Source organism: Budorcas taxicolor, chromosome 16 (assembly GCF_023091745.1).
Source record: "Budorcas taxicolor isolate Tak-1 chromosome 16, Takin1.1, whole genome shotgun sequence".
In the NCBI taxonomy this organism is placed as follows: domain Eukaryota; kingdom Metazoa; phylum Chordata; class Mammalia; order Artiodactyla; family Bovidae; genus Budorcas; species Budorcas taxicolor.
This window is the reverse complement of record NC_068925.1, coordinates 59,274,137-59,289,731: the sequence shown is the minus strand read 5'-3', so window position 1 is coordinate 59,289,731 and position 15,595 is coordinate 59,274,137. Positions and strand designations below refer to the sequence as shown.

General features: G+C 42.1%; 1 protein-coding gene across 1 annotated transcript in view; it reads left to right on the top strand.

The window, feature by feature from the left end:
- Positions 1 to 7,446: 7,446 nt before the first annotated feature.
- ASTN1 (astrotactin 1) overlaps positions 7,447 to 15,595 on the top strand; it is a 356,719-nt gene continuing 348,570 nt past the window's right edge. Inside the window, exon 1 of the mRNA XM_052653778.1 lies at positions 7,447 to 7,729. Coding sequence (XP_052509738.1) covers positions 7,447 to 7,729 — 283 coding nt within the window. The remainder of the gene's footprint in view (positions 7,730 to 15,595) is intronic.

The following is a 15,595-nucleotide window of genomic DNA, read 5'->3' as shown; positions in this document are numbered from 1 at the left end:
TAGTCGAAGAAGGCTGAGGAACAGGAAGAAGCTTGGAAGCTAATGACATTTTCTTCTATTCTTCTGAGTTTCCATAATCATTTGTCCCAGACTATTTTGTTTGCTTGCTTAACTAGAACTTGCAGAGATAAGGACCCATTTAAGCCATTTTCCTTCTAATTTGAGGTTTTATTTGGTTGTTTTGTGCACTTTAGCCTCTTGGTCATGGTCCTGAATTACTTAATTAGAAATCACTCCCAGGTGAGAATATTTACCTTAGTGTATTTTCTCCCTCTCTCACATACATGTACACACATCATAGATCAAGGAGAGAGAGAGAGGCAAAAGACAGCAGGAACTCAGTGAGCAGACAGAGAAAGAGATCTAGAGACTCTGAACAGCTAAATCAAGAAACATTATGGCCCCAAACCAGGACTGTGAAGACAAAGGCAAAGAAAAGAACTTCAGATCTCTGGGGCAAAATCAAGAGGAAAAAATGTTCTGCTTCCCCCAAAGTAAATTGTTTTGCCTGTGGTGTTTTCCTTGTGCGTGCCTCTTTTCACTTTAGTGTGTGTCAGGAAGAGGGAATCTCCACTTGGTTTTTAAAGGAACACTAGAGAAGTCAGAGGAGAAGGCAATGGCACCCCACTCCAGTACTCTTGCCTGGAAAATCCCATGGACAGAGGAGCCTGGTGGGCTGCAGTCCATGGGGTCGCTAAGAGTCGGACACGACTGAGTGACTTCACTTTCACTTTTCACTTTCATGCATTGGAGAAGGAAATGGCAACCCACTCCAGTGTTCTTGCCTGGAGAATCCCAGGGACGGGGGAGCCTGGTGGGCTGCCATCTATGGGGTCGCACAGAGTCGGACAAGACTGAAGTGACTTAGCAGCAGCAGAGAAGTCAGAACAGGAACAGCCTTGTTTCTGTGTTTCTGTGAAGCAGGTGCTGTTGCTGAGCCTGTGAATTGAGAGAAGAGAGAGAAAAAGGAAGAATGAAAGCTAGAGAGAGAGATGGGGGTGGGAAGGAAAGAGTAAAGGAAAAAAATATTAACTTTGAATCAAAAAATATGAAATACAGTTCTAAATGTCCTAGTGAGGGTGCAAAACTGAATTAATATTTCCAGCTAACTAGCATACTGCACTAAATTTTGGCAGAGCTTGGGAGCGTAATAGTTGAAGAAAGAATCCAATTCAACAGAAGAGCTGGGGGTTGGAGCTGGCAAAGGGATGTGAGGGGTTCACACTAACTTGTGTGATGGGGGAAATATGGAGAGGAAAATACGAAGTCAGAAAGGGAGACAAGGGTTTTGATTTAGTTTCATTTAAAAATGGAAAGCAACATTAAGGATTATTTTCATAAAGAAGCAGAAAAAAGAAAAGCGGGCAGAGGTTAATCGAATGTTGAAGTAGTATATATACCAGGATTATCTAAAAAGCATCAGGAAGCCAGCTGTTCTGAGTGAATGGGGAAAATGAGAAATATTCCTCCCATACATACCGCTTAGCTCCACTCATCTCTTTCACCTCTACTGCCTCCTCTGCATCTTCTATAGATTTGACCTTCTCTCTCTGGACTGTAGGTATCTTTTTGCCTTAAGCTACAAAACATGTCAGAGAGCAGTCCCCAGGATAAAACATGGAAGTGGACCAGTGAAAGCCTAAATCTGTTACTGTCCAACTGCTGACTTATTTACTCCTGCGCTTCCTAGAGACAGAGGCCCCCGGAACTTTCCCTGGTGAAAAGACACCAAATATCGAGACTCCTATTAAAAAAAAATAGTAGAAAGGAGTGGGTAAAGGAAAGGGGAAGTTGAACAAATGACTACCAATCCTGAGGGAAGGAAAGTTAAAATTTCCAAAACCTCTAAAGAAGAAGGAAAGAGGGTATAGAGTTGGGAGAAAAGAAAACAACTTGTAGAAAGAAAAAAAAAATGCATCTGCTTTCTTCTCCTATAGGGTCCAAAGCCATGTGAAAAACAGCTTAGTGAGGTATACTAGACATTACGAGACCACAAAGAAAGCTGAGCACTGAAGAATTGATGCTTTTGAACTGTGGTGTTGGAGAAGACTCTTGAGAGTCCCTTGGATTGCAAGGATATCAAACCAGATCATCCTAAAGGAAATCAGTCCTGAATATTCATTGGAAGGACTGATGCTGAAGCTGAAGCTCCAATACTTTGGCCACCTGATGTGAAGAACTAACTTATTGGAAAAGACCCTGATGCTGGGAAAGATTGAAGTCAGGAGGAGAAGGGGACGACAGAGGACGAAATGGTTGGATGGCATCACCAACTTGATGGATATGAGTTTAAGCAAGCTCCGGAAGTTGGTGATGGACAAGGAAGCCTGGAATGCTGCAGTCCATGGGGTTGCATAGAGCCAGACACGACTGAGCAACTGAACTGAACTAGACATTACAAATTCCACGAGTGTACAGTTTGATATATTTTTGCCTATACATGCATCCATGTGATCATTACCCACAGCATTTCCAGGAAGCTTGTCCTGACATTCTCAGTCCAAACTCCCCTCCCTGCAGAGATAACCACTATTCTGACTTCCAGCATCAAAGAGTAATGTTACCTGGTCATGAATTTCATAAATATTATATCTTAGAGGATAACCTCTTCTGTGTCTGGTTTCATTCCCTTATGTCTGCAAAATTCATCCACATTGTTGTGCAATATTTTTTATTGCTGTGTAGTATTCTATCACATAACTGTACGCTATTTATTCATTCTCCTATTGATGCATAGTTGTTTCCATTTTTGCTTTACATGAGTAAACATGCAATTAATGTTCTTGTACATTCTTTTGGTGGACATATCGTTTATCCTGGGTATATGCCAAAGAGTATTAGTCACTTGATTTGCTTTTGGTTACTACATGGGAAAAAAATCTCATGAAAAAAGTTCTGAAGCCTATTTTCTTTCTGAAATAACTGAAGAGTGGCAAAGGCTATCACTCATGAGCACCAACTGTCTAAAATGTTAGATCCTTTATATACATAGTCTCATTTCCTTCTCACACCTATTCTAAAAAGCACGTGTTATTGTTTCTGTTTTGCTAATAAAAATGTAAGACACTATGTTGGGAAATGGCCATTGACCTTCTAAGGTTGTGTGTGTGTGTGTGTGTGTGTGTGCGTGCACGTGTGCACGCACATAAAGACTCTGTGAAGGGACCTATGGGTAAAGGGAGTGAGGGAAAGTCTCACTTCATAGCTAAGGGCTGAGATTCGTCTGCAGATAAGAGAGAATCTGGAGAACACTGAGTGGTGGACAGAATGGCATGGGAGGAGTAAAAATCAATTGCGGACTTTAATTTGGTGGGGATGCGTTTGTGTGTTGCGAGGGAATGGGAACGGGACAGTGTAGTAAGCATAACATCTACCAGAATAAATAGTATGAAATTTGAAACAGTTTTTGAATTTCCAAACTATGGTGTTTGAACTTTATCCTGTGGGAAAAGAAAAACTAGAATGGCATGAGGAAAGTAAGATTTCATGAAGATCAACCTGGTAGCTGTCTAAGAAAGAGTTTAAAAACAGGAGAAGCATTCAAAAGCTATTATGAGTCAGGGAGCAAGGCCACTGGAGCTGGAATATGGAAGTTGGACCTCAGGAAGAAAGTCAGGATTGGAGATGACAGAACCTGCTATTTTATAGTGTCTTAGTCAATATAAGTATTTGCACTTACATAACCTGTGGGATGGGCAGAGATCAGTGGCCCCATTTTATTGAGGGGGACAATAAAGATAATAATAGTCCAGGTTCAAACTGATTTGTCTCTAGGATGATATGCATGTTTAAAGTGGTATTAAAAGCTGCACTGATGGATATGTAATATATACATATCTGTTATTAATATGCAAAATAATAATGTTCCAGCTGCTGCTACTGCTAAGTCACTTCAGTCGTGTCCGACTCTGTGTGACCCCATAGACGGCAGCCCACCAGGCTCCCCCGTCCCTGGGATTCTCCAGGCAAGAACACTGGAGTGGGTTGCCATTTCCTTCTCCAATGCATGAAAGCAAAAAGGAAGTCACTCAGTGATGTCCAACTCTTCGCGACCCCATGGACTGCAGCCTACCAGGCTCCTCTGTCCATGGGATTCTCCAGGCAAGAGTACTGGAGTGGAGTGCCATTGCCTTCTCCAATAATGTTCCAGGCTCACCTCCAAATAAGTAAATTATGGAGCTGAGACTTGACTTCAAGTCTATTGCTTCCCTACATCATGTTGCCTGTATACAAAGCTAGTCATTTAGATGTATACACATTTCTCCCAGTCCCATTTAAAAGTAAAATATCATACAGAAGACATGATCTAGTTCCCGTGAACTTCAACTTCTCCCCATCTCTAGGTGTTTACTTCCCTAAGAAAAGGCCACGTGACAGTGTATGCATATTTACAGGAATCCAGTGCCCTGGCAATATACTATCTCTTTTCATTTGCATAGTCCTCTTGCTCGACCCTTCCACAAATTCCAAGTCTTTCCAATTCAATTTGTTGTTGTTCAGTCACTCAGTCGTGTCCAACTCTTTGCGACCCCATAGACTGTAGCACGGCAGGCTTCCCTGTCCTTCCCTATGTCCTGGAGCTTGCTCAAATTCATATCCATTGAGTCCGTAATGCTATCTCACCATCTCATCTTCTGCTATCCTCTTCTAAATGGACATTTAATCCATGTACCCTTTCTCTTGTGATTGTGAATGAGAAAGTATGTAAAAATGTAATCATGTAAAAACTATAGATAGGCAAAGTAAAGTCAATATTGACTTATCAGAAAATCAAATGGTTCACTTGGGTTTTCTAAAATGACTCAGTACACTTCAGAAAATGAGGAAGAAAGATTTCAAAACAATAATGGATTATATGCTACTCAAAAGCAAGAAGAGTATTTTTCCTAGAATCTGCCCATGCTTAGTCTAATGCACAGCATATTGTAGGTATGCAAATGTTTACTGAATGAATTACTGGGAGCCATTAAAGTCCAAAAATTATCCATGGGTGTACCTAGATGCCCTATAACTGTGTAGTGGAAAGAGCCCTAGGCAAAATCTTGTTTGTGGTCTTCACTCCCCCACTCCTTCTTGGCAGATTGATCTTGGGTAAACTGCTTCACTGGGGCTTCCCCCACTGGCTCAGAGGTGAAGAGTCAGCTGGCAATGCACAAAGATCCCCTGGAGAAGGGCATGGCGACCCACTCCAGTGTTCTTGCCTGGAGAATCCCATGGACAGAGGAGCCTGGCGGGCTGCAGTCCATGGGGTTGCACAGAGTCGGACACGACTGAAGTGACTTAGCATGCATGCATGCATTGGAGAAGGAAATGGTAACCCAGTCCAGTGTTCTTGCCTGGAGAATCCCAGGGACAGAGGAGCCTGGTGGGCTGCCATCTATGGGGTTGCATAGAGTCGGACACAACTGAAGCGACTTAGCAGCAGCAGCAGCAGAAGCGACTGACCACAGGCAAGCATGCAAACCACTTCACTATTTCACTGTCCTCAACTTCCTTATCTGTCAAATGAGAAATTGGACTAATAGATGATCTGGTAGTTTCATGCTATTTCTCACATTCTAAGACCAAGCGTATTTTCTCGTTATCACTCTAATTTTTCAACGGGAAACCTTGAGTAACAAAGTTAATACTGGTTTTTATGCTAGAGAGAGTAGGCAAAAGAGACACCATGGGGTCTTTATCTCAGTACTCCTTTAAAGATGAGTTTTAAAAAGTCATTAGCTGATAAATGCGTTTTGCAGTAATTTGCAATGCTACATGGTCATAGTTCTCAGATATGTTAAAAAAACTGTTATAAAGTCTTAATCTCTTTTCTTATAAGCAAGACTTTCACTCCTTAAATGTGACCTTAAATATATGACTCATTTTCTTTATTCCCATTCATCAACTAGAGTAACCTTGTCAAATACATGGCAAAAGCTTTTTTTGTTGTTTCTTTAAAAGGACATACATTCAGAGATGCCAATAAATAAACACTAGGTAGAATGAAATCGTTCTAAAGTGGAAATCCTCTTTAAAAATGGTGGTGTATTAAATTCCCAGAGATTAGAAATTATTTATAACATAGTCTTACAGCACCTAGTATTTAAGTCAGCATTGAATAAATGTTTAAGGGCAAACTTTTTTTTTTTTAATTATAGTTCATTTACAATGTTGTGTTAGTTTCGGCAAACTTTTGAAACAAGTTTAAGGTTATCCTGTAAGAGAAAGTTCAGTTAATCATCAGATACTAGCACATACAAAAATCACTTTTCTACCAGTTTATTGTATACTATTATCATTTTGTTAAGACTTAGGCATTACTGTCCAGCACTAATGGAAACAAAACTTTCAAGGGTTTTTGTTGTTAGTGGTGTTTTTATTATCTACCCTGTTCTACTCTTGATTGGACTGGGTTTGTCCTGGCCCATGCCCAAGGATATTTTTTATTCCTTTTCCATTTGTTAAGGGTATCTAGAAACTTTGTTTTTCTCACATTTTCTTCCAGTTCTGTTCTGTTTACTGGATTCTGTACAACTAAAGGCTCAACAATTCTTTGAGCTAGCTCTACTTTTTCTATCAATTATAGCCAGCTCCAAATGATCTTTATATTGCTTATCATAGATAAGATTGGTAACAAAAATGAAACGGAAGATAGAAATAGCAAATAAAAGTTCTAATTCCCTGCTTAACTGTATGCAGTACACTGACTTTGTTATTTGCCATTCACACAATCTATCTATATATATGTACATACAAAATATTCCCTCTAAACGTATTTCTGCGCCGTTAGTGCTGAGTAATAACACACACGTGCATTTATTCCAGCACACGCTTATCCAGTATAAAAGTCCAATTTTAGTCGGTAAAAAAAGACAAGAATGGAACCACCTATATCTACAAAACAACTGGGGGAGAATTTGCATCTAGAGACCCCTCATTACTGGCTCTGAGGAAGCACATTTAAAGGGGTGTGCGCGCGCGCCCTTCCCAAGCCATCAGGAAGATAATGCGGGAGGGAAGATTTTGCATTGGAAAAACGGTTGGGGGGAAAAAAAAATGCTGTGCAGGTAGTTAATAGCTAAGAGCGTGCTCCTGCTGGGGGGATGCAAAGGAGGAAGGCGGCAGCACCGGCTGCCCGCTGGGGGCTGACCTGATTCCCCAGAATCTTCAGCTGCCTTCCTCTTTCCTCCGACGTCCTTCCTTCTTTCTTCTCTCCCCACTTCCCCCCAACCTCCCCTCTTGCCTTCCCCAGATAAGCAGCTCCAGGAAACAAAGAGCGCGCGGGCTCTCCTTAGCCCTGCACCAGGCCAGCGGCATCTCTGTCCGGGGGACCCGGGCTTTCCCGGCTCCGCATCCCCTCCCCAACCTCCCCCGCCTCCCGCGCTCGCTCGCTCGCTCGCTCCCTCCCCGCTCGCTGCCTCCCCCACCTTCGCAGCGCTGGGAGGAAGGCGGCCGGGGCTCAAGATGGCTTTAGCCAGGCTCTGCGCCCTGCTCGCCTGCTGCTGGGGGCCGGCGACGGTGCTGGCCACGGCCGCCGGCGACGTGGATCCTTCCAAGGAGTTGGAGTGCAAGCTCAAGAGCATCACGGTGTCGGCGCTGCCCTTCCTGCGCGAGAACGACCTGAACATCATGCACAGCCCCTCGGCCTCCGAACCCAAGCTCCTCTTCTCCGTACGCAACGACTTCCCGGGAGAAATGGTCGTGGTGGACGACCTGGAGAACACGGAGCTGCCCTACTTCGTGTTGGGTGAGTCCCGGGGGAGGTCGAGGCGGCCCGAGGCGCTGGCCCGGCGCCCCCAGCCCCCCCACTCTGGCTCGCTCTCCACACCCACTCGCCGACTACCTCCCCTCCCCCACCCTACCTCCCTGGATCCGCCCCGGACCCAGACCATTCTCCGAGCCGACCTACAGGCGGGCGCTTCAGTGCACCTGACTTCTCCCCCGAATCCGACCCGGATGCTGGGCCTCCCGCCTCCCCTGCGCTGCCTCGGCCCCCAAGGAACAGGTTGCCCGAGTCCCTCTGAAACCGTCCCCGGCTTTCATTCATAAGCACACGCACCGGAGCACTTCTTTGCTGCTCCCAGCTCAGCTCCCAGAAGCCCTTTTCCTGCTCCCAGGCCACAAGCTCAGTTCTTGGTTTCAAGCCCCCTGGACCACCCACACCTCCCCCACCCCGCCCACAGCATCTCCTGGGGACAGTTAAAAATAGGTATCTAGTGCTCACCTAGCCAGGCCTGTGCAGGGCAGATTGGGTGATTCTCAAGAATTCTCTCAGTGAGAGCTCTTTATCTGTCACTAGGCTGCTGACCCTGGGTTCCATCCCTGGGTTGGGAAGATTCCCCTGGAGGAGGACATGGCAACCCACTCCAGTACTCTTGCCTGGAGAATCCCATGGGCAGAGGAGCCTGGCGGGCTGCAGTCCAGGGGGTCGCAAAGAGTCAGACAGGACTAAGCACAACACAGGCTGCTGACACTCTGGCCTTCCTTCGGAACACAAGTTTCTTACACCCTTGGTGTCCAATCTGCCAAGTCCTACCTCCATGCTTTCGTGTAACAGATGCCTCCAAATCTCCCAACTCCTTGAATAAAGAAATCATCCATACTGTGGTCTGTTAACATTGGCATCTTTGTTCTCAAGTTCCGTTAGAGAGATAGACATAGGCATTCCTGCACGAAGAATGGCTTCCCTGGTCAAGAAGCCCTTCCTTCCTTTGTTTGTTTACATCTCTCTCTTGGTATCCTATTTTAATTTTCTTAGGCCACAAAACTCCTTCAGATACTAGAACTTCTACATTACTTCTAGTCCACTCCTCTTTTTTCACTACTGAGCTGCAAAAGATGCTGTAGTCCTACTTCTGCAGGAAGTAGGACTATCCAAAATTTCCTTCACTTCTCCCCATGCAGATCCACCTCACCTTGCTGTGCAGGCCAGCCATGCAGTCCATGTCTTTAGTGCTGCTATAAACCACCATTCTTATTTTGCCAAGGAGAGAATTAATAGACAGACACCAGTAAGTTTCTAGATCCAAGGAAAAAATGTGATAATGTCCAGGAACCTGTTCCATCCATTTGACTGCCCTACAAACTAAAGTTCACTTTGTAGGGACATGGCTTCTTGATGGCTGTATGTAGGTTAGAACCACAAATGGAATGGTATTTCACATCCCTTTCATGCTCTTTCCTATGAGACATGAAACATTGAGTAAACCCCCACTCTCCAGTCTATGGAAAAACAATTTCAAAAACTGCCTGGTCCTTTGAAAAGTTGATTTATAGTTCCTGGAGTACAGCTTGGTAGACCTCATTAAGCCCAACCTATAGTCTTGATGGTGGTTTTTTTTGCATTAGAAATGTACTAATAACACAAAAACTGGGGGTTGGCTGGGAATGCCGACATTGTGGATACCCTGTTCATTAAAATGTACAATTGCTGGGTTATTTGGTGGATGTAAATTTTGTGTTGGAAGTTATGCTGATGTGCAAGTACACAATCTGTTTATCATCCAGTGTAAGAACGAGTATAGGGAATTATATGTTTCTAAAGAGCCTATTTTGGGGCTCTACATGCAGTGTTTACTGTGCATGAGAAGGGACATGTGTGGTACATGAAAAAAGGAAGATTGGATGAGCAGATACTCAACGTCCCACTTCCTTTTTTGCAGAATCCCGAAGGCAGGGCCTGAAGCCATGATGTGCCTGCTCAGATCCAATGTGCACAGCAAAAGCCCACATGTTAAAGACTGGGTTTTCTGCACCTCTGTGCAAAGCTGCCCACTGCAGCATCCTGCTGGAGTTGCTATGGTAACCTCCTGCAACTTGGCTTTGACACACAGGAGCAGACACACACTCTTATTTCAGGGGCAGATGCATTTGCTAAATGCATCGATTGTCCCCTGCCCTCCCAGTCAGTGGGGGTATGTTCAGAGCCAGAGATATGCTGGTACCTCCCCTTTTGGCTCTGAATTCCCAGGGGAAGTAGGAGTGAATCTCAGCTGGGGCAGTGGGCCAAAGCAGGGGACAAAAGGAGAGGAGTCCAAGTTCACGGAAGTCAAGTGTGGTTGCTTTTGAACTTAATTTTTGTAGTTCTGGATCCTGTCACTCGTGGTCAATAGTAAGGTCTGTAGTGACCTTGATTTATAGAGTTTTTCCTACTCTTATCTCTAGAACCTGGTTTGTTTAATCCACCCCCAGATGAATTTGAATCAGTCAGTTCTGGGAATTTACTGAGCATTTACTTGCTAAGCACTTTTACGTGCTGTTAGGGTATAGAAGTTAAAAAAAGGTTCCTAAACTGAGAGCTGAGAGTAATAACACCTGGTTGTGTGGTTCTTAAAGGTTCTTAAAGGCTGTAGGAATTCAGAGGAAGACACTTGCATGGCAAGAACAGACTCCATGGAAGATATGGGCTTGACTAGGGGCCTTGATCAGATCCTTCTGTCTGCAGGATCAAGTCCTATCACTTCATTGAGGCATCAGGGGTCTTCCGACCATAGCCTTCTCCAGCCTTTTATCTCTGCAAGCCTGCTCTGGCTCTCGGGACTCTATACATGCTCTTCCCTCTCCTCCACTTGGCAGCCTTCTTCCTTCTATACCCTGCTCACATGTCACCTTTCTATAAAGGCTTCCCTACCCCCACCAAAGTAGTTGGGTTCATTCATCCCTTTTCTGTACTCTGCATGAATTGAAAAAAGTGCGCGTGTGTGTGCACACACACATGTACACACTAACAAAATTAAAGAGAGGTTAAATTTGGCTTGGCCTAGAAATGGTGAAGCCACTTGAGGTCATGGAAAGGATGAGCCAAGGATGGTGGCAGGAATGAGGGTGGGACTAGCATGCCTATGGAGTAGTACGGAGATTAGTCTGGCGGTCTGAGAGTATAGACAACCGTGTCTGGCTCTGAGAGTGGGATGTGGCCCATGGCTTAAAAGCCAGGCAGGGGAGGGTTGACTTGACGTAGGAGGCACTGAAGGCTGACTTGCAGAGGCTGTCTTAGCCGTCAAAACTGTTGTCAGTTTTGCTTGCAGAATAACTCTGAGGGACAGTGAAGGGGATGGCATTATCTCCTGTTCTCTGAATTTGCAGTAGGATTTGCAAATTCTGGTGAAAGGGCCATATGTAACTTTCAGATGTGTTTTGTTTGGCTACACATAGTTTTGAATTTGAATGTTCTTAGTCAAGCCACGCCATCTCTAGATTGCCATACTTCCTGGGAATATTGGTTGTACGATGGCTGCACCTCTTTTTTATGGCACCTATCTGGCACCTCTTAGGTCATCTAAACCCCTGTTTTCAGAAATGCTGTAAACTTTCTATAATATGCAAAATAACTGCCGTTCCTAATTCAAGATATTTAGCTACAGAATTCTTATTATCCTCTCAGGAGACTATAAAATTTTGATGAACTAGCCAATTAACATTTCATATCTTAACTAAAATCTTGCATCTTCATCTTTCAAAACAGTAGACTTTCCAGCTTTGGAGGCATATCTGATTTTGAGACAACTGGTTAACCTGAAGTATGGCTTCTGTGCTGAAGTGTGGTTTTCTGTGATGTGAACAGAACATATTTATCAGTCTCATTACTGTTTGAAAGGGATGCTCCTCTGTTTCAGACCCAGCTATTGAGCCTGTGTAAAACTGAGTGAAGAAAGCTGTTTCTCTTGTGCCTGGGAGTTTCGCTTTAGCTGTCATGGCTTTTGATTGAAGAAGGTATGCCTCAGGATAAATCAATCAGCCTGCAGAGATGTAGTGAGTTCCTGCATGCAAGGTGCTATTTAAAGTGTCTGGAGCAGGCCAGTATGGTGGTTAAAAGAACAGACTTTGAAGACAGATCTGGTGTCAACTCGGGAGGACTTTCCACTTATTCCATAGTGGAGAAGAAGAAGAGGATGGAGAGGTTAAGTAACTTACTCAAGGTCACATAGCTAATAACTGATGGATCTGTAACTCGAACTCAGGTCAATATGACATTTAAGTCTTTCTCTTAGTTACTATTTCATATGTCTTAAAAGTTTTAAAGATCTATTCTTTTTCATGGTTGAATGAAAGGAGCCCTGGCAATGGATAGAGTAGGAAAATATATTCAGTTTGTATAAAGAAGTCCTTTGTGGCTTCTATGTAAATACCTTTTGAATATCCTTGTCCATTGAGTGATTTCTCACATAAGCCTTAATGCTGAAGAGGGTGAACTTCATCAAGAAGTATTTATCTAAGTAGGTATACTTACCTAAGCAGAATCGAGGAATTCCTGCTTCATTCATAGTTTCCAGGTCTGAGTAGTCATGTTGTATGGCATGCAATGGCATCCACAGTCATGTGAACATGGTAGGGTAAGTAGGGATTAAGGGAACATGCTCTGTGCTCTTCTGAGAAAGGCCCAACAGAAATATAAAGTGGGGAGCCCAGAGAGTAGGCTCCGCTGTGAAATGGAGCCATCCAGAAGGCACTGTGCCTTCGGCTTCTTGACCAAGGCCACTGAAGTTTGTAGTGGGCGATCTTGTGCTTAGAATTCACCGTCAGAGCTCAGTGATGCTGCTTGAATAGCAGTTACTGAGCTTTTTGATGGGCTTCAAATATAACATCAGACATAGTTTTCTACTTACTTTTGAACTTGGCCTAATAGGAAGTATCTCACTGTTTTTTCACACATCCGTCCATCTTCCCATTTAAGAAGAAACTTGGAAATTTGTTCCTTTTCCTTCTTTTTGTTCTCTGCTACAATGAGCTGCCTAGGTAAACAGCAAATACATTCATATAGAGTGGCAGCCCCATCTAAAACATGGGAGGGTAACTGGTAGCAATCCTAATGTAGGGAATTCAGCACTCGTATAACTCATACTAGCAGAATGCACTAATTTATGGTATTGGGAGGGTTACTATTTACTGTTTCTCTACAGAACTGTGGGTTTTACATCAAAGGAATTTTGAATGCAAGAGTGATGAATTTTACAATGCTTCAAATGCTCTTCTAGATATACTGAGCTGGTCTGAATTCCAGTTTTTGAAAGAAAAGTAAAATACAAGCTTAATTTCTTTATATATCTTTGAAGGCAAGATTGAGGTCTTGTTTTACAGTATATATATATATATATATATTTTATATACATATATTTTATACTTTCTTTTTAAGGAATGTAATCAAACCTAAAGTATAGTAGTTTCTCAGGTTAAGGCCAGCTTACAAGAACAGAACTTGGCACCTTTTCAGCAGGAATATACCAAGTCTTTATTTCTTCACTTTTATACCAAGTTCAAATACATGTACACAGATAGCAGAAAAAGCTCTATTTTGAGGAAGTTAATTTCCAAGAACAAGTTAAAGCCTATGGTAAATTTTAATATACCAAAACTTGCCATTTATCATCACTGTTACTATAAATATTATAAATATAGTTAATATTTTTAAAATCATATACACTGAGAGAAAAAAACAAAGTGCTTCTATTGCTATCCAAGTTTCCAAGGAACAAAATTTGGAAAAATTAAATTGTTCCTGATGGCAATCTGAATTGACATGATGACTTCTGTAAAACAATTTGGTATATATTACATAGTAAAGTTGAAAATATACATGCTTCATGACCCAGCAATTCCAAGTTTTTATTACACAGGGCTTCTTACATGTATTTACAAGAACATTTGTGGCAGCATTGTTGGTAGTAGCAAAACCTGGAAGCAACCCAACATCTGTTAATAGAAGGCTAGACGCATACAAGGTGTATAGTCACTCGATAGTGTATTATCTAGCCACATTTACCAATCATGAGTTGCAGCTACATATACCAACATGGGGAAACCTCACAAATGTATCATTAAGTGAAAATAGCAACTAGCTTAAAAATACAAATGGTACAATTTCATTTGTATAAAATTAAAAAGAACAACATGTTTAAGTATACATGCACATGTACAATTTGTATGAAAAGCAAGGTGTCAGAAAAACACAGAGGATGGGTGTTACTTCTGGTGAAAAGGTGGATGATGTGAAGGAAGAGGGAAAGAAAAGGGGCTTCAAACATTCTGGCAGTTCTTTTGTAATTAATTTTTATTGGAATATTGTTTATTTACAATGTTGTGTTACTTTTAATTGTGCAGCAAAGTGAGTCAGGTATACATATACCTATATCCACTCATTTTATATTCTGTGCCCATATAGGCCATTACAGAGTACTGAATCGAGTACCCTGTGCTATACAGTAGGGTCTTGTTAGTTATCTCTTTTATATCCAGTAGTGTGTACATGTCAGCCCCAGTCTCCCAGTTTATCCCTCCCCATCCCTTTCCCCTTTGCTAACCACAAGTTTGTTGTCTACATCTGTGACTCAGTTTCTACAATTTCTATTTTGTAAATAGGTTCATTTGTACCAGTTTTTAGATTACACATATAAGCAATATCATATATTTGTCTTTCTCTGACTTACTTAACTCAGCATGACAGTCTCTAGGTCCATCATGTCGCTCTGCAAGTGGCATTCTTTCTTTCTTTTTAATGGCTGAGTAATATTCCAGAGTGTGTGTGTGTGTGTGTGTGTGTGTGTGTGTGTGTGTGTGGTGTGGGTACCACACTGTCTTTATCCATTCCTCTGTCTATAGACATTTAAATTCTTCTATGTCTTGGCTCTTGTAAATAGTGCCACAGTGAACACTAGGGTGCATGTATCCTTTCGAAATAAGGTTTTCTCTAATATATGGCAGTTCTCAATTTTTTTTCCTTTTTGAAAGAAATTTTTATAGCAGTTTTAGATTTCAAGAAAAATTATAAAGACCATACAGAGATCCCATATACCCTGCGCGCAGCTCCTCCTGTTCTTAACGTCTTTATTAGTATGATACATGTATTACAATTAAAGAACCAATATTGACATGTCACTATTAACTAAAGTCTATACTTTATTCAGATTTCCTTAATTTTTACTTAGTTTTTATCTTTAAAAACTAAGTTTCCTTAGTTTTTATCTTCTTTCTGCCCCCAAATCCTGCCTGAATCTTACATTGAATCATCACATCTCCTTAGGCATCTTTTTACTATAAGAGCTTCTCAGACTTCTTTTTGATTTTGGAAGTTTTGGGGAGTATTCCTCATATTTTGTAGAATGTCCCTCCATTTGTTTGGATTAGTCTAATGTTCGGATCTGTCTAACGTTTTCTCATTCTTAGATTCGAACTTTGAGTTTGGGGGAGGAAGCTGTTAAGTGTCCTTTTCATTGCATCATGTCAGGGGTACATTTCATCACTGTGACCTGTTGACCTTGATCACCTGGCTGAATTTGTCAGTTTTCTCCACTGAGAAGTTACTTTTCTTTCCCCGTTTCCATGTTGTTCTCTTTGAAGGCAGTTCATTACAGATATCCCATACAAAAGAATGGGGAAGTTATGGGTCTACCTTTTCGAAGGCCAAGAATCTATATAAATTATTTTGAATTATTCTAGGAGAGAATTTTCCCTTATGTCTTATTAATGTATTGATTTAATCATTTATTTATATCATATGAACTCATGAATATTTATTTTATACTTTGGATTATAACCCTATACTATTTTATTGATTTTATTGCTCAAATTGTTCGAGCTTTAGCTAATGTGAGCTCTTTCAGTTGCCTTCTGTATTCCT